We start from the raw sequence: 19,536 nt of genomic DNA, 5'->3' as shown, positions 1-19,536 counted from the left end.
ATATTTCCTTTATATGATTTCTTACTAAGGATTCTTTCTAATCTTATTTTTAAGCTTGATTGCTAATTTTTTTTTTTTTAATCATTGGAAGAACCGATCATGGAGAAACCAACAGAGGGGGGAAGCAATGGGAGGTGTTGGAAAGAAGGTGACTCCAAAGGTGGTAGGGTGAGGAGGGGTGTAAGTCCAGGAAAACCCAGACCAGTGTTTTACTGTGCCACAAGTATGCAGTATTCTTGGGGGCCCTAGAGCAGAAGGGCACTGGGTGAGCAGAGGTCCACAGGATTCCTTTGATGAAGAATTATTCAGGCATCTTGATTCCTAAATTGCTAGAAACGTGTTTTTACATGGTACCTCCTCTAACTGCTGTCTCCCCTTCCCACAATTCTCACATACGACTTTCTCTGGGGGGGGGGGTTCCAAAACCCAGATCAGTGGCCATGTTATTCTGTTTGCCATGAGCATGGATGGAACTATTTCAAGTGCTGAGAACAAAGTCAGCACTGAACAAAGGATTGATTTTTATGCTACTTAATTGTGATCTGCGTACAATGTGGAAGGGATAATGCTCAGACTTTCAAACTGACCCTAATCTGAGAACCCTACAGATCATCTTAATTTAGCAGCCTCTTGTATTTTCAGGAAGGCACATGCCTAAATCATACAAGACAAGTAGTCTGGAATTATATGCAGAAGGTTACGGATGTTTGATTAAGAAACAAAGCAAATCTGAAAGTGGAATTGGAAACCAATGGTAACGCCTTACGACACTGGATCTCTCCCTCTCTTTGTGCTTCACTGTTTCTAAAGAAGGCTGACACTTTTTATTTGATCATCTCTTCCCGCCTAATATTTAAGAGGTGTGGATATTCTGAGAGTAAATGGAGAGGCCTTGGCTTAAGAACCCATTTCCCAAGGAAACCACAGCCCAAGCCTGAGTTTGGTCTTCATTTCCAAGTCCTCACACCAGCCACCTGCAGACCTCTAGAACAGACACTGGGTATGAGAAATAATTTTAAGCTAATTGTTCAGCTAGCTGGGGCCTCTACCGTGTATGGCCAACAGCTGTAATAGCTGAGGAAATGTTTAAGTCTTACTTGACCAAGCTTGATTTTACTTCTACTCCATTAAATCTTCAAAATCGTAACAACGGGATGAAACAGTGGATATCAGACAAAAAGAGAAATAGACGTGCTATCTTCCACAGCAGGAGGCAGGTGTCTGCTGTTTGCTACTGGTGACTTCATGAGTCCCTTTTATCCCAGGCGTTATCTAGGGATTGAATCAGTTGCTTCTTTAGTGCTTTGATGACCTATTCTGTCCCCAAGAACATCTAACCAGCTGTTTGGTGGTTCAGAATGAACCCAGCTCTGGGGTTTCCATTCATTGCCATACTTGAAAATCTGGGTGGCTCCTTTCCATGTCGTCTAGACTTGCTTCTTGGATTTGAAGAGAAATGCATTCTTCTGACTAGAAGACCCTACTTCCCCAAGTTCCATGGCAACTATCTCCCTAGCCTGGTTCCAATCCAGGGCACCAAAGCAGCACCATGCAGATTCAATAGGTTAGACCATTAGGGGTTTTCAAACTCCACCTTTAGCATCAGAATCACCTGGGGAGCTTTCTGAAAATGCAACTACTAGAGCCTAACTTTGGAGCTTCTAATTCAATGTCTTGGAGGGAAGTCTTGGCATCTTTATATTTAGAAAGCTCGATGTTTTATACTAAAGGACATTGAGATTTGAGAGTCTGCGGGCTTAGACATACAGGCCTAGAGGCAAGGAGGAGGAAGGAAGAGGGAGACAGAGGAAGAAGGAATTGGCTACAGAAGGTCAAAGCAATTAGAGACATTGTTTGAAAGCAGGAGCATTGGGCTGAGATGTGCTTCCATCATGAACACCCAAATACGAGGCTGTGTTTGAGCTTTGGGCTGTGTGTGTGTGCACACGCGCAAACACACATGTGTGTGCGTGCATGCACACACACACACACACACACCCCATGGCCACTTTGGAAAGGTGCTGGGAAAATCACAGAGAGGCAGGTCCCATGAGCCTGGGATTGTTCCTTCACCTCTGACACTTTTTCCATTTCCAGCCTGAGCTCTATCACACCCTTCCCCACCCCAGGGGAGAAAGCACAACACAGCTGCTGAAAATTGGTAGCTGCACTTGTGTGCTTCTCATTCCCTACTCTGGCTGTCATTATGACAGTATTTCTTTGGGTCACATCCAGCTGGTGGGGTCTCAACGACTTGTAGTGGGGTAGAGGGAGGGAGTGATGAAGGAAGATCACAAAAATACATCAGGGCCATCATCAAAGTAAATTATACCTATTTCCCGCAACCCTACCTCACCCACCCCCTGCCACCCTGCCTTCAATTTGCTGCCATGAAAAGTGTTTCCATGGCAACTTAAGGCATGGGTTTGAAGCTCACATGATGAGGCTCCAAAGCACAGTTCCATACAGTCATATGTTCATGGCCCATAGGCAGAAACTGCCCATTTGCAGAAGGACGCTTCTGTCCTTGGCTGGCCAGAGGGCTCCACCAAGGCAGAGGGACCAGTTAGGGCCACTTGGAAATTTGATCAGCTTTTCTAAACGAATTTGTCTAAGAATAATAAGTTCAGTTCCCTCTTTGTACAAATTATTTAAAACCAGTTCTTATTCAACATGGGCCTAATGTTTCATTTCAGTTTGGGGGCTGTGATTTGACTTTTGTCTTCTTTTGAGGGTATCACAACATAGCAACTCTTTCACGGCATGGGTTCCAGCTGTGCCGCCATTATTCAGTTTCGATTTAGTGTGCTTCCCTAAACTGAGCTTTTCAGTCTTAACTGGGTTCTCAGTGCCTAGAAGCACCCCTAGCATTCAATGAATGCTCCATAAATGTTTGCTAGGTACAAGGTACTCAGGCAAGCTTCAAGTAGTCATTCACAGAGAGGTACAAATTTTATGACAACACGGTTTCACCATGTCGACTATAACATAAAAACTGGGAAAAAGGGTTTTTGAATCAATAAGACATGTTGCTTAGAAAAACAATTTAGAAGACATAATACCCTGTATCACACCTCTGTGTTGTTACGAAACTCTCGTGATTTAGTAAGAAGTCAACACCTCTCATGGCATTAGTTGCTTTCTCTCTGGCAGCTCTGTTTGATCGGAAGGCATCACTTCCCTCTCACTCTTCCCTGCTTTCGTGTGTAGACAGTGTTCCCTAAGTAGGTTCCTATATTGTTTTCAGGATGGCCAAATAAATTAGACGACTTGCAAAATGCTGGGTGAGATGGTATTTTCAAGAATAGCAACAAGTATTTTTCGCCCAAATGCTGGAGAACAACACTGGATTCTGGCAAATCATTATTCATGTTGACATAGGAGATACTACCAAGAATTATGTTTTCTGGAGTTTTTACAAATAATGGACTTGACTCTGCCAGAATGGAGGTAGCTCAAATATGGTGTGCCTATTTGCCTATGGGATAGGCTATGCTAAAATCTGGTACTTCAATGGCTCAAAGGTTGGGTAACCAGTGTTGGCTGCTGATAATAAAAGGGGCATCTTTAAAGCAAAAGATTTATTGTCGATTGGTTTACGCTTAAGTACTATTTCTAAATATGCCTCACACAACCAGCAGAGTGCTTTGTTAACAGTGAAAATGAGAGCAATGTATTTATTCTAATATGATAAGATTAATATGAGAAATAAAAATATAATAGCATGCCATAATGCTACACAATTCAAAAGAAATGGTTTCTTTTTAGAAGACCAAGTCTGACTTTTTTCTTTAGCCCTAACAATGAATAATTCTGCCCTCTAGTTCTCTTTTAGGGCAAGACAAGACTGAGAAAAGAAGAAAGCCGACAGTGGGCCGGGGAGTGAATGGAACCCCTGGTCAGGCCTGGCCAGCTCGTCCTCAGAGCAGCAGGGTGAGGCCAGCGTTTCTCACTAAGGGAGGACACACTGAAAGATGGCATTTCTCTCAGGATGGTGGGCAGAGAGAGAGACTCATTAGAGTGAATATTTCATGCTTTGTTTCTCAGGAAAGAGCTGGAAGAAATCAAAGACATACATCAACCTCTGCATCAAAATCATGGGGAGGATGAACAGGGGAAGGCTCGCAGCTACGTACCCAGTACAGCACGTCTGTCCAGCCCTCCATAGTGATGCACTGGAACACCGTCAACATGGCGAAGGCAAAATTGTCAAAGTTGGTGATGCCATGCTTGGGCCCGTCCCAGCCGGGCTTGCACACAGTGCCGTTCTGGCACTGCCTCCCATGGCCTGTCTCCAGGGCACAGGGGGAAGGATCATCTTCTGCTGGAACATCTCAAATGGCCCGAGGAAAAAAGAAGGAAGGAGAGGGGTGGGAGAGAGATGGGCAGAGAACAAAGGAGAGAGAAGTTAGAGAGGCAAGTTGTAGGATATGCTTGGTGCACTAGGCAAAACCACCATGGCAATGATAATGTAGAGAAGTTTCCCCACATATGGATTCAACAACATAAGGAACTAGTATTCATTTTGCACTACCATTGATGTAGAAGATCCATATTTGTAACTAATTGTTATAAAACTGTATTTGAAGCCTAGTAATTGATTTCAAAGACAGTAGGGCTATTGCACATTCTGTTGTAACATATCAGCATCATGATCAAATGGCCAATCAAAGAATAACGGTGATGCAATCACTTTAAGTGAAAAATATCCTAGAAAATGATAGGAAGCCCACATTTTCTTTCTTTTTCTTTTTGGTGGTAAAGCATCTATAGACACTTCCATTAGAATACCAGAGTTTGGAGTGAGGGCAATATTGATGGGAAGACTCACATAATTAGCCAACAGATCCCTTCCAGTAGCACTTTCTGACTATATGAGGGTACGTAACATATTACATGATGCATTACCAGAGCTGAAAGTCACTTTGTAGTGGAAGCCTTACATTGATGAAGGATACAATAAATTCTGACTGTAGGAGACAAGTATCAACCACAGCAGTCTTACAACCCCCGAACACAGGCAGTTCTGGATTTCCTGTGGATCGCACAGAAGCCTGCAGTACTGCCCTTTGCTCTCCAGCATTGCTACCTTTCAGAAGTCTGCTCAAGACAGAGTGGCAGGGGGTGACAGGGACAATACTTGATAGGTATGGACAGGGTTTTTCCAGGAAGCAGTGTAACATATCTGCTGTGGCTACAGGCAGTGCTTGGGTTAATTCCACATGCTGGGAATAGCTACTAAAAAATTAAGGCGTTAAGATGAGGTTTATATTTTTGGTGTGGAGATCATTAGTAAATTGAAATAAGACTTGACTGATCTAAGAATTTCTATTATGGTAAAATTCTGAGAAAGTCTTGGCTCCAGCTGTGGAAGGTAATAAGGTGGAATTCGTGGAAGTTTGTGAAATTAAGGACATTGTCTCATGCTTATAGAAAGTAAGAGTAACAAACAGGATAGACCTCAGTTTTAACAGACAAATGATTGCCTCCAGTAACAGTAAAAATATGGCCCCAGAGAATTTGCTTGTAGTTCTTCATTTAGAGATAACACGTCACCCAGGATATTTTCTTGTTTCATATGTATCAAAACAGTCGTGTGTGTCTAGTACTTCTGTACTGAAAACAGTTGGTTAGTTGGCTGTTTCTCAGTTTGTGGCTTCAAATTTGAAACTTCACTTCCAAGAGGAAGACAGGAAAAAAAATATTAATCCTTAACTAAGAGCTAATTCTTAGGAGAATGGAGTTGAGCAGTATGGCTGAAATATATACGCTGGATTGTGTCTTCTTGGCTCTTCTCTCTGTCTCTCTCTCTCTCTCTCTCCCAGCTTTATTGAAATATAATTTACATGTATTACAATCCATGAATATAAATATACAGCTACATTATTTTTAGTAAATTTGTATAGTTGTGCAGCTATGGCCACAATCCACTTTAAAACACTCCATCACCCTTGAAAATTCCCGTGTCCTATTTGCAGTCAGTCTCTGCTCCTGCCCCAATCCCTTCAAGCAGATCTGCATTCTGTCTTTACAGCCTGGTCTTTCTAGAAATTTCAAATACATGGGATCATACAAGATGTGGAGTTTTGTGTCCATCTTCTTTCCCTTTGCGTAATATTTCTGAGGTTCATCGGCGTTGTTGCACATATCGGTATAGCTGCTCCTTTTCACTGCCAAGCGGTACATTTGACTGTTGATCCGTTTACCAGCTGATGGACATTTGGATTGTTTCCAGGTGTGGGCTACTGTGACCAGTGCTGCTTCCTGGCTCATTCTTGGCCCGGTGCTTCAGGTTGTATGTGGGTCTGTGTGTGATGGCCAAGGTGCAAAGGTCTGTATCGCTGGTCCCTGAGCTGTCTGCGGGAATGACAGTGTCCTCGCCACTTCCCGAGGCTGGCTCCTGGGGTTGCTCCATTCATGTAGCTGAACTCTAAGCCAATGTTTTGTGACTTTTGAAATCTTTGGAGAATTGGATGTGAGCTTAAACAATAGGAGGCTATAAAAAAAGGCAAAGTAGAAAGTGAATCCCAAACCTAAAGAATTTTTTAAAAAGTGGATAATAAGTACCTAAAAAATTGGGAGCTGAGAGACTGGAAAGCCAAGAACCAAATAGATCATAAATTCTGTTGGGTTCTCAACCTGTTCTAGTGATGGCTTTCTAGAGTGATGTGTTCAGACACTGCGATAAAAGTGCTGGAATAACATGAAGGATGGGACAAAAGAGAAGGTGAAAAAAATAGAGGGAAAACTTGTACTTCTTTTTCTCCTGTTTCACTTTCTCACAGTGTAATAAAGACGCTATTGATGTATTGATGTCTGCATTGTGACTGCTAACTTACCAGCTTTCCCTGCAGTCTCAATTCCTGAAACAGGCAGAAATAAGGGAAAAGTGAAGGTTGCCAAAGTCAGTTCCCAGTGTCCTCAGGAAGAGGGGTTTTTGGGGTTTTACAAATATATGTTGAAAAGAAAATGGCATCAAGGGAAAGTGATCTCATTAATAAAAGAGAAAGGGATGAGATTCAGAAAGATTATCTAAAGACTCAAGGGCCACTCTGCTATTTTAAATCTGTCTTGAACAACAATAAAACAAGATTTGAGAAGAATTAAGAAGTAGTGATGATCTGGTAAAAATAGGTATCTATAAAAAGCACTAAAGGGAACACTTGGAAAATGTGAACACACACACATCAGCAGGTCCTGTGACATGCACTGGAGGGTGAGGGGGAAATTAGCTCTAACGGGAAAATTTGTTGCTTTTCCTCTGCAGAGTCATGAAGTCCCTGGTGGTGGGGACGTGGGAACACGAGGTGGGAGGAAGCAATAAGGCAACAGGGGCCCTATGTTTTAAAACAGAAGTGAAGAGGGGTAGAGTCATTCTGGAAAGTCCAAATTAAGTTTGTGGCACAACAGTGGAGGCGAGGTTAGGAGGGGTTTTAGCAATGCAGGCAATACCTACAAGAACACGAGATCCTAGAAAGAGTGCCAGATAGGGGTTCCAGGGAGAAATAAGAAAGACAAAATCAATTACTGTGTTAGGACTCAACTTTAAGGAGTGAACAGAATAAAAGTGATTTCATTCCTAGGTTTAGCCAACGCGTTCTTTGCCAGTCTCAAGGGTAATTATTGTGCTTGGGAGAACTATTCAGAGATCTGGCTCAGAGTACCATCCTACAGATGGGAGGACCACAAACAAAAGGTACCACATGTGGTGACGTATCTGCGGAGGAACAAGGAAGGGGCCTTCCAGATGCCTTGGGGCTTGGGGAAGTATTACCGCTTCTGAGACCACCTCTCCAGGGGGCTGGAAGGGCAGTCTAGAGGCAGAGTAATAGTTCACCTGACCAGCTCCACGCTATTCTTTATAGATTTTATAGGAAACATGGCGTAAACTCCAATGTATTCTACAATCTACAAGCACATGAAATTCAGTCTGAAAAATAATCTCAAAGAGTAAAAAGAAGAATTTGATGTAAATTCCATTTTAAAAGTCTAACAAGGGCTCATGAGCAATTTTGTATAATCTAAATCTGCAGGAAAATATGGAAACTCAATCCAAAGTCTGAAATTAAAAAAAGAAAATCACCCATTCCAAAGGTGGTACAAAACTCTCCCAAACACATGGGGATTGGTTTCAAAGGCTGCAGGGTTTTGGTCTCTATTCTGTGGCTGCTCTGAGCACGTCCAGATTCCTGTTCATTTCTTCCTCCTCATCACTGTTAGTCACTGTGTGGGTGGAAGAGGCCCCGATGACAGCTGTCTCGTGTTCTGTCAGGAGCGCTGGAGTGGGTCCCTGGATTGTCACCACACAGCAGGTTCGGTAAGGAGGACGTCACTGAGCTCCTGACTGCAGGGTTGAGAGGAAAGCCTCCGGCAGCCAAGTCTTCTTGGTCCCCATTAGCAGCAGGGAGTCTGGCTCCACACAGAGAATGAGGTCACTTTTCCAGGGGAGCTGGCAGGTCTCCCCTCTCTGGAACCCTTCTCTTGGTGTCTGTCCTCTGGCGCCCTGCCTTCCAGGGCTGATGGTCATTTCCACAACAGGAGACACCTTCCCTTCTGAACTTGTGGGGTGAAAGTAAACCTCACCACATTAATAATCTGATGCGTCTTCTGGTCGGAAGCAGCATCTCCTGCTTCTGACCAGAGTAATGGTTCACCTGACCAGGTACGTTTCCTAGTCCCGTTTGCTGTCAAGGATGGACAACAATATGGTCCCAAATTGGCCAGTGCAATTGGCAAGGCCAGTTCTCATCTTTATCCTAGAAGCAGGGAGGCTACTTAAACTTTTAGCGGGCCTGATGGGGTTGTTTCACCGGACTATCACTGGACAGTGTCCTGCCCTGAATCTCCCTTGTCTACCACGCTCACCATTTTCTTGCCATGTGAGGCCACTGAAAGCCCCAACAAAGCCCAGCGACGTCCAACCAACGTTCAGGCTGCTTTCTAGCATAGGCTCTTAGAGGATCCCCTAGAAAGCCCACTTTTGCTATTTTCCCAGCAGGGTGATAGAAGCCCTGTGTGTTTTGGGAACAGTGCTTCTTAGCTAAGTTCGGCACAGACGCTGGGTCGCAGGGCAGGGCTGCCATCTTTGGTCCTCTGGCAGGATTTCACCATTTCACTCTCTTGCGTTTGGCATGCTACGGGTGAGAGCTACACCATCCCCCACTGCTGAATTGATGGGGGTCTTTGAGACTTGGCATCCCGGTGACTGCCTGCGGAGTTTGGGTCAAACGGATCATTGATCACTTCAATACAAGTGCATAAACTTCAGACATACTGCAGCCAGCTCTTAAGCAAGACTTAGAATGAGTTCTAACAAAGCCACACAATTAATATAAATCTATTGGTTTGGGGCTAGCTACAGATCGAACTGAACATAAACAATGATTTGAACTCAAAGGGAAAATATTATTCACTGAATTATTTGGTATTTCTTTAAGCAGGGCTAGAACCTCAGAATTTTAGCTAAAGGCAAGCCCTGTTTGTTCCAGTATTAAACAGCTTCCATTTTTTTTTCAACATGATAGTTTATTTTATACAAGTATGACCCAAGTAATTTGGAAATTCTCTCTAGAGTGAAAAAATGGTCTTATCTTAAACAGACTCTCCATGAAAAAAGTAAAAACAATTGTGTGTCTGTGATTATAGGTTTATAGTTTTTTGTTTCTTTGCTTAGGGAACGTGGCCAGGTGGCAGTGACCTAAAATCTTGCAAACAACCAATATATCCAGCCAAATCAGATCATCCACATCAGGTAATCTGCTTTGGTTTCTGAATATGAATAATCGGTTGCACTCCTTGTTGTGTAGATGCTGTCCCTCCTGGGCCCCCAAAGCAAGAGGGGTCAAATTGAATTTAATTCCGGCTGAAAGGAAATGAGAAGCAGTAGATGGAGAAAAATGAGGTATCTTTTAATGTTTCAGACATATTCCTCTTTCTCCACCAAGATGCCCAAAACTAAGATGTTTGAAGAAAAGAAAAATCACATAAGTTTAGCATTGCTAACCCTTTGAGGGGGGGAGGAGGAAGTATTTTTTTCAACAAGGTTTTATGTTAAACTACTTTATTTGTCTGTCTAAAAGTCTTGTCAGTTTCTGTTTAAATGTTTTTTTAAAGGTCAAGCTGAGATTTTAGTAACTTAAGACAGCAGTTTGTAGCATATTCCATAAGCCAAAATTCTAGACTTCCTCAAGGAAGAGCTTAATGAGCCAGTGTTGCTTGTTAAATATATAGATTTATGGAAGGAACATGGAGAAAGAAGTCTCAAAAGGGAAAGGACTGTGAAGTCATGGGGTAGAGCGAAAGCTTATCCTTGGGGGGGAAAATGTCTCACTGCTGGGAAGGAGGCAATTCCATACCCGCCATCCTCTTTCCACGCTGAGACAGGGCCAGGGGTTCTGCCTATGAACGGAGAAGCAGAAAACCTTAAGGGGAGCCAGCTGCCAAGGCTGAAAGGAACCCAGAGTCATGATGGGAGAGTCTGCTGGCGACGGGCAAAGCTGCCTTCCTTAAAGGGCTTTGAACGGTAAGCAACACTGCGGGACCGATGGAGTGAAGAGCTACAGAGTCACCATTTAGGTTCCGAGTCTTAAATTGAAATATTCCAGGTAAGGGAGGTTTCTCTAACAGCGCAGCTCGTTGAAACAGTGTTTAGTAGTGCTGGACGAAGCCTGCAGTTCGCTATTTTAAAATTGCCAAGAGAAAAAGAATGCCAGCCTCTGCCTCTCATTTAGCCATGACATGGCAGCGTGAGCACTAGAGTGGAGGGGGCCTACCCCGGCGCCGCTGGTCACGGGCGGCTGGACACGAAGCCGTGAGGAGACCGTGAGGCCTCGCGACAACCGGCCGCTCGGCACCTCCCTCACCTGCGATGCCCTCCTGGTTGTAGCAGGTCTTGTGCATCTTCCCCATGAAGAGCTCCAGGCCGATGATGGCGTAGATGATGATGACAAACAGCACGAGAAGGGCGATGTGCAGCAGGGGGACCATGGCCTTGATGATGGAATTCAGAACCACCTGGAGACCTGCAAGGACAGTCACAGTGACAACAGTGAGAACACCCGCCTCCATTTACTGAGCCACGTGCCGTCTTGGACGCAGTGCTGACACAATCTCATGCAATTTCTTATCAACTCTGCCTCTGATGTGTCATGAGCCCCATTTGGGAGATGAAGACCCTGAGTGACAGCGCGGGAATCTAGATCTGGGTTGGCCTGACTCCAAATCCTTCTTGGAGGTACATCCAAAGGAAGGACTGGCGGAGGCTACACTTCCAAAGGGAGGAACACGTAGTTTCATTCAGAACCATCTAATTTTCTAATATCCCATCTTAGAGACAACCTAGCATCTTTTTCTCCTAGAGAAGCATCTTATTACAGAGAGGGTTCATTTAGACTAGAGATAGCCATGCAAGGATTTATCGGTCACTCAAGAGCCTATGGCTGACCCATCTGCTATAAAATACATCAGCCTGGTTGTATGGCATCAGGAGGGTGGGACTTCCTTTACTGAAACTGACTCACACCCCCAGGAGATATCTGGATGGTGAGCCCTCCATGAGGGGCCCCACCTCACGATGTGCCTTTCTCAGGATCACAGGAATGGATCTCTCTTCCTACACATTTCCAACCAGGCCACTTTCCTTCAGAACATTATAGCCTTCCATTCAAAAACTTCATTGAGGGGCATGGAATTTCAATTTGGGAAGATGAGAAAGTTCTAGAGATGGATAGTGGTGATGGTTGCACAACACTGTGGGTGTACTTAGTGCCACTGAACTGTACACTTAAAAATGGTCACAATGGTAAATTTAATACGTATATATTACCACAATAAAACAACTGAAGTACCCAGATCCCTTCAGAAAAAAAAAAAAAAAAAGAGTAAATGAAAAACCCTATTCAGCACAGACTTCTTATCAGTGGAGCCCAAAGGTCTGTAGGAACTTCGGGACCATTGTAGGACCCCCTTATTTATAAACTCAACAATAACACACCAAGAATGCTCCTCATTTAAAGGGGTTGCAAATGGCAGAGAGGTGGTCATCAGCATGTCTCCCCCAGATTACCCCCACCCCAAGAAAGCTTTCTGTAAACAGTGAGAGTACCAAGTCTTCACATCCTAGAGAGATGTGGGGAACAGCGGGCTGTTCCTTATATCTAGGCCTATTGTGCAGAAAACCTTCTTGTGGGCCACATTTGACTCCCATCTGACAGGACACTCACCTCTGAATCACCATAAAGGGCACTTTCATGTCGTTACCTGATATACCACCCATCACAGACATCTTTCCACTTCTCTGACCAACCCATCCACCACAGATACCCTGCCGCTTCTCTGCATGTTGGGAGCCTCACCTCTGTATTCACCCACTGCCCTCTGTTTTGGGTAAACAAAGGATGGGTCGCTTCCCAGACTCCAGAGCAGTCACTGGTACTTTGTGACCTGGTAGAGTGGTTTTCACAAGACTAATTACAAGAATTCTCCCCAACTATTAAGCCAAACTGGCGAGAGAAAAATATAAATAAATAAAAGCAGAGGAAAGTTGGAATAATTTTACCTGTGAATTAATGAGAGTGCCTTGCAGCCTCCCATTAGAACAAGATGTTTTCAGATCCAAATGATTCCACTAATCAGTAAGTTGTACACACAGAAGTGTTAAAGTATGTGAAGCCATGAGAAAGTTGAAAACTGAACTGCAAAGCAACTTTCAGAGGTGTCTGCTGGAGGGGAGTGCTCTAAGTGCTGCTCACAGAAGGGGTTGGGAAATTCCCAAATCCAGGCTACGCGGGTGTCATGTAGTGTGTCATGCAGGGTCTCTGGTCCCATTCCCCACATAGGAACGCAGGATATGGTGAGGCCAAAAAGGAACACCCACGGATCCATAGACAGGGGAGTCAGACCACTATAGATTCACTGGATGCTGGGTTAGAGACACAGGAAGCAGGAGCCACACGATCCGCAATCCACACTCTGCCACTTGCTAGCTCAGCCACCATCTTCTTGCTAGCCCCCCCTTGTGCTGCTAGGGTAGTCAAGGCAGTTATATTAGTGGCCAATGGCTCACTGGTTACAGCTGACGGCCAACTAGCCACAGCTGATGGCCATCCAGGCACAGTTGGTGGCCATTTACTACCTGAGCCAGCACCTTTCCACGTGAGGCCGAGAGCCTGGAAACTGCACTCCTGGCTCTGTCCCCACAGTGGGCCACAAGGGGACTCTGCGGGCAGGCCTTCCGTGCCAGGGCTTCAGGTGGCAAGAAAATGGTGGGAGATACAGGATTGGAAACCCTCCTTTGTGCACTGCAAGGGTCTGCTCTGAGGACGAAGAGCAGAAACTTACCATGCCTATAATGCTCTGTAGGGTCTGCCCACCCACCTTTCCACCCACTTCTGTCTCCTGTCCCTCACTCTGGACTCCTGATCAAACATCTTTTGTTTTAGACTCACATATGCCTTACTTCTGCTCACCAGCTGCCACCAAAAATGCTATTCCCTCAGCTGGAACGGGTTTCCATAATTCCCTCCTATTTACCCTTTGGCTCTCTGCCTAAGTGTCTCTCATCCTGGGGATCCTTTCCCAAGCTCCCAGACCAGAGAAGTTGCCTTTCTTACATGTCTTCTTAGAACCATTTCCTTTCATTTGGAGCATTAGTCTCAGTTTGAATCCAATTATATGTTCATTAAGTGTTTTTTAAACATTTTCATCTGTCTCTCACATTGGGCTGAGTTTTGTGAAGACAGGAACTGTCTGCTCTTTTCATCATTTTATGGCACAGGCTTAGCTTGGTGCTGAGCACACGACCGGCACTCAGTAAGTGCTTATTGAAGGAGTGACACACCATCTAAGCCAATGTGCCATGAGGATGGAACTCTGGAGGCCTGTGCTGCCATGAGTCTGCTGGCAGGCAGGGATGTGCACGGCTGGGGAGTCCCAGAGGCCCGCAGACCCAGGAGGCAGAGGCCAAAGGGAAGTGAAAGCAGCCCGGGGGGTTCTTTTCAGCCATCAGGGATGTCACAGAACCCCTAAGCAATAGCTCTATTTCCCTGTCCTGGCCACACACCCACCTGCGCACCCAGGCTGGAAGACTGATGCCTCAGACTCCTCGCTCCAGCCAGTGATCAAGTCCTGCCCGTTTGATTCTGAAGTATTTTAGACAAGTGTAAGTTATTTGTACTATATAAATAACACATGCTGTGGGGACAAAACCCCAAAAAAACAGTTTCCAGGCTCTCGGCCTCACATAGAAAGGTGCTGGCTCGGGTAGTAAATGGCCATCAACTGTGATCAGATGCCAGCAGCTGTGGCTAGTTGGCCGTCAGCTGTAACCCGTAGGCCATTGGCCACTAATATAACGGCTGTGGCTACGCTAGCAGAAAGGGAATGGGGGCTAGCAAGAAGATGGTGGCTGGCAAGTGCGGACTGCTGTTAGGCAGATTATGTAGATCCTGTTTCCTGTGTCTCCAGCCCAGCTGCCAGCGAGAATATATTGGTATGACTTCCCTACCTATGGCTCCGTGGGTGTTCCTTTTTGGCCTTACCGTGTTCTGCGTTCTTGGGCGGGGAGTGGGAGCTGAGACCCTGCACGACAAATGGCGCAGCGAGCAGGGTCCCCTGCGCGACACATGGCGTAGTCGGCAGGATACGGTGCTGGCCAAAGCTTTCCGAAGGGCAGTGGAGCAGTTTGTGCGTATGAAAGCTCAGTCTGAGGAAGACCAGGAGGAGCAGCTGCCGGAGAGCTCGATTCCCGTGGAGGGGTGGGAAGATGTGGACGGTTCCCCAACCAGCAGAGGCTGGAGAAAGCGAAGGTTGTTGCCGCCCTGTGGGCTGGGAACTGCTTGCTGAGGCAGCCCAGATGCGGGCCTTGTCCCAGGAGGAAATGCTTGCTGAATCCTTGTGGGAGATGAGGGTGAGGTCAAGGTCATCCCTCACCCCCAGGACAGCCCTGGCGAATAACTATGGATTATGGGGAATTGCCTTCTATGCCTGATTTAATGGACGCTTGACTGTTTGGGAACATACCACCATGTAGTGGGACTGGTTTGATGTTTGCTTTTGTGTCTTGACTGGCCGCCATTGATAATATGTAAGCACCTTGATGTGAGCCGCTGTTGTTCCAGCATGGTACCCCGAGAGGCCCAGAGAGAGAGTGGCAGTGCCCTGAGAGCCCTGGCTGAGTCCAGGAAGTCTGGCTGTGCCCAGAGAGAGTGGCAGTGCCCTGAGAGCCCTGGCTGTGTCCAGGAAGTCTGGCTGTGCCCAGAGAGAGTGGCAGTGCCCTGAGGCCCTGGCTGTGTCCAGGAAGTCTGGCTGTGTCCAGAGAGAGTGGCAATGCCCTGAGAGGCCCTGGCTGAGTCCAGGAAGTCTGGCTGTGTCCAGAGAGAGTGGCAGTGCCCTGAGAAACTCTGGCTGTGCCCGGGGAGACAGGTGGTACCCTAAGAAGCCCAGGAAGTCTGGCTGTGACCAGAAGTACTGTGGTGGTCCCCTGAGAAAACCTGGCTGTGCCCGGGGAGACAGGTGGTACCCTAAGAAGCCCAGGATGTCTGGCTGTGCCCAGAAGTACTGTGCTGGTGCCCTGAGAAACCCTGGCTGTGCCCAGAGAGCCTGGCTGTGTTCAGGATAGTGCATTCACCTCCAGGCTCCTTGCACAGGGCCCCTCGCAGAAGACGCTTGTCGCGTAGATTGTGAGGCGAGACCCTGTAGGGGTGGAGTGTGGGGACAAAACCCCAAAAAAACAGTTTCCAGGCTCTCGGCCTCACATAGAAAGGTGCTGGCTCGGGTAGTAAATGGCCATCAACTGTGATCAGATGCCAGCAGCTGTGGCTAGTTGGCCGTCAGCTGTAACCCGTAGGCCATTGGCCACTAATATAACGGCTGTGGCTACGCTAGCAGGAAAGGAATGGGGGCTAGCAAGAAGATGGTGGCTGGCAAGTGCGGACTGCTGTTAGGCAGATTATGCAGATCCTGCTTCCTGTGTCTCCAGCCCAGCTGCCAGCGAGAATATATTGGTATGACTTCCCTACCTATGGCTCCGTGGGTGTTCCTTTTTGGCCTTACCGTGTCCTGCGTTCTTGGGCGGGGAGTGGGAGCTGAGACCCTGCCTGACACATGCTAAATATAGAAAAAATGGAAAAACTTCTTATAGAGAAATTGGAAAACATAGGGAAATAAAAGAGAAAGAAATCACCCATTATCCCGCCACCCAGACATAACCACTGTTAGCCTTTTGGTATATATTTTGGATATTTTGATCCATGACTTATTTTCCTCCTTTCCATCCCCTTAGTGTTTGCCATTCAGTTAACGGGTCTCCCTATGTTCAGTTTTGCCCAATCTTCATGCTGAAGTTAGAAGGCTCTACTAAAGCACCAATTAGAACGTGTCACTTCCCTACCTAAGTCCTCTGATGACGCCCTAGTACCTACGTAAAGCTCACCTGCCTTCTGTCACAATTTGATCACATCTGGTCCTAGTTTACACCTTAATTCCAGCGATACACCAAACTGTCCGAACTTCTGTGACTTCATGCCCCCGTCTTAGCACGTGCTGTTCCCTCTGCCTAGAATGCCATTCCCTGCCTAACGAAGAGCTCTGGGAGCCTCATCTCATCTTTGTGTCTGGACATAATAGTGATTCAATGAACATGGAGCTAAATCACACTTGTAAGCACAGGCTGCCTTCAGAAGACAGAAACCATCATGAGGAAGGAATTTGAAACATTCAATGATCTTCAGAAGGAACTTAGGTGTATTGTCAGAAAAAGATAAGACTCATGCAATGGGAAAAAGCACAGCCAGGGAGAGTAATATCAACGATTTTCGCATGATTTAAACTGCGATTTTGAGGAAAGGAGTTAGATGAATTCTCTATGACCATGGGGATGGAACTAGGACAAACTAGGAAGTATTCAGAACAGATTTAGGTCCAACACAAATAAAAACTGTCCAAGAAACAGACCCATGTAAAGGTGGTGTGGGACGCTTTAAGAGGTAGTAGGCTCTCCATCTTCAGAGGTATGCAAGTGTTAACTAAATAACCTCTTGGAGGAGATGCCTTAGTGGGATTCAGCCACTGGGTAAAAGATTGTCCTAGCACATGAAAGCCTCCTCCACCCCCATTATTGGGAAGACTTCCTGTGGGTCACGTGAGGCTCTCAGCACTACTTGGACTATTCCATTTCGTCCTGGCAACAGCCTGTGAAGTAGATACTATTGTTAACCATATTTTACAGCTGGGCAAAGAGGTTCAATGGCCTGTCCGTAGTTACACAGCTGGGAACTGGTGGCAGGCGGCCCGGCTCCAGAGACTGTGGGCTTCACCACTGTGCTGAGTGCCTTCCCATGCCCTATAGACTCCATGATCTGCATCTATAAAGCAGTAACACATGCTTACAACATCTGCAAGGAAGGTGCAAGAATCTAGTCCCTGCTTCCAGGGGAGCCTGGATGTTTCCAAGGCTATTTCCAGGGAAGGCTCCTGGTTTCTGCATGCTTTCCCTCCAGCCAGCCTGGAAAGGCAGAAGCCAGGCTGGTGTGTGGAGGCATGGGGCCAGTATTCCTTCTCTCCAGTCCATCACAAGAATGTGGCTTTCAAGGCTCCGATGCTTAATAGCTTCTTCTTGGAATCGGCTCACAATTGTCCCAGAAACAGCTCCTCTAGCTCAAGTTCTAATTGGGAAAACACAGTGACATTTTTCCACTCACGTGTTGTCAGACAGGTCATGCTTACGGCTGATAAGTGATTGCTATGCCCTTCCTCAGGGCTGGCTGATCATGTTGGTGAAGTAAATGGGCCCTAGGTAAGCGCGGGGAAGCAACTGCTATAAAATGCCCTGTGGACACAAGATCATTACAGGCTGACAAATATGATGATTCTATTTTCCTAGCCTGAACTCAGGATACAAGATCTGACAAACACATGAATACTTATGGGGACAATAGGATAGAATATTTGACCTGAGAACTACACTGGGAAATTTGGAACATACGGTTCCACAGGGGTTAATATATAATCTAGAAATCCAGTCTCTGCTAATTTGCAGTTCATGACAGGTGATATCCTCTTGGTGGGTGGAAAACTCCCAAGATTTCTGGCTGCCAGACCTTCTAGGGAGATGGGGCTTTGGGAAATGGCATCATTAAATGCTGAGATTAGGAAAAGGGCAGAGATGGAGCTTAGCTAATATATGCGGTTTTTCCTTTTCTCCCTCTCACGCTGCTGTAAGGCCCTCTGGGCAAATGTATTCCTTCTGGGTCCAACTTGGAAATTCCAGGTTAGGAAAGACTTTGAGGGTCTGTGTGTATAAATCATTCTGATTTTTCTTAAACTATCAAGAGAAACCATCGATTATGGAAAGCAAAACCTGTTCTCTGTCCTTAAGGTCGTGTTTACAGTACCCTGGAAATGCCCAGGTTGACTAAAGTTGGTGCTTTGATGCCTGTTACAGACAGTCCGCCATGATGGACGCATGGCTGAGGACACATCACACTCTTGTGGTGTTAAAGAACATCCCACCATGCCCTGCTTTGGGTGATGATTTGTTCTGCTCTGGGCTCCAGGGGTAGTATCAGGAAGGAGTTTGAAAATGACTCGATGAGTAAGAGCCTCAGAAAAGGGAGAATGAAAACTTAGTGGCGCTGAAAGATAGTGTGCAGAAGTGTTGTCTGATCAAGAGCTAGACCTACAGGGTCTGTCCTTTTCATGTAAACTCTATTCCCATACTCCCCTCTTTTGAGTTTAGATTTTAAGTCATTCTGGTATAAAATGGGAGGGGGAGAGAGAGAAGTAATTGAAGACACCAAAACTGGAGATTTTTGCTAACGTTAATTTGATTTCATTGTTTAGATTCCACATTGACTTACAGCTTTTTTGTTGGTGGCTAGGTATGTTCTTAACTATTCAGACACCATGGTTCCAGACAAGCATTAGAAAAGCAATAAAAATGATCAAGGAACCCCGATCACAGAATCTGTAAAGAAACAATGCTGAGAATCCAGGAACTAGAAGAGAAGTTTGGATTAAGTGGTGGTGGTAGGTACAAGTTTCTCATAGATGGAATCAAAGTTTGTCAGAACAGGAAGACGACTTTGGGGTCACCTAACGTGATGCCTTCATTTTCATTCCTTCAATGGATGTTTATTGAGCTATGTTCTATGGGCCACCTGCTGTGTTGGGGGTAGGGGTTACAGTGGTGAATAAAAGACCCTCAGGCCTTGCCCTCAGAGAGTTTGTAATGGAAACCAAACATTAACCAAATAGTCATACCACTGATACTTGCTTACAGCGTCCGCTGAGAGCTTTAATAGACCAGAAAAGGGCATCATAAGCACCCTCCTTTAGCACAGAGGGTAGAGGAAGGCTTCCTCGCCACGGGGTGCTTGAGCTGAAGGCAGAACAATGAAGATGAAGAGGCCCTGGCCAGGTGAGTGGGCAGGGGTCCAGGCAGAGGCACTTGGAAGTTGCAGGTGAGGAAGGTTGCCTGGATGACTTTGTAGACTCACTGAAGACCCACGGCTCCCAACTGTCAGCCTCACGCTTTTTCCT

At 45.9% G+C, this 19,536-nt stretch overlaps 1 protein-coding gene across 21 annotated transcripts in view; it reads right to left on the bottom strand.

The window, feature by feature from the left end:
* Nucleotides 1-19,536, bottom strand: part of CACNA1C (calcium voltage-gated channel subunit alpha1 C) — a 722,361-nt gene that overhangs the window by 179,190 nt on the left and 523,635 nt on the right. For 19 of the 21 annotated variants that reach the window (XM_081059047.1, XM_081059052.1, XM_081059050.1 and 16 more), the window contains 2 exons: nt 10,863-11,021; nt 4,137-4,333 (listed from right to left, as the gene is read on the bottom strand). In XM_081059047.1, coding sequence (XP_080915173.1) covers nt 4,137-4,333; nt 10,863-11,021 — 356 coding nt within the window. The remainder of the gene's footprint in view (nt 1-4,136; nt 4,334-10,862; nt 11,022-19,536) is intronic. The other 2 variants (XM_081059044.1, XM_081059055.1) reach the window with 2 other exon arrangements.

This window comes from Rhinolophus hipposideros, assembly GCF_964194185.1.
Source record: "Rhinolophus hipposideros genome assembly, chromosome: 9".
NCBI classification, from domain to species: domain Eukaryota; kingdom Metazoa; phylum Chordata; class Mammalia; order Chiroptera; family Rhinolophidae; genus Rhinolophus; species Rhinolophus hipposideros.
The sequence above is the reverse complement of the archived record's forward strand: the minus strand, read 5'-3'. Positions and strand labels throughout refer to the sequence as shown.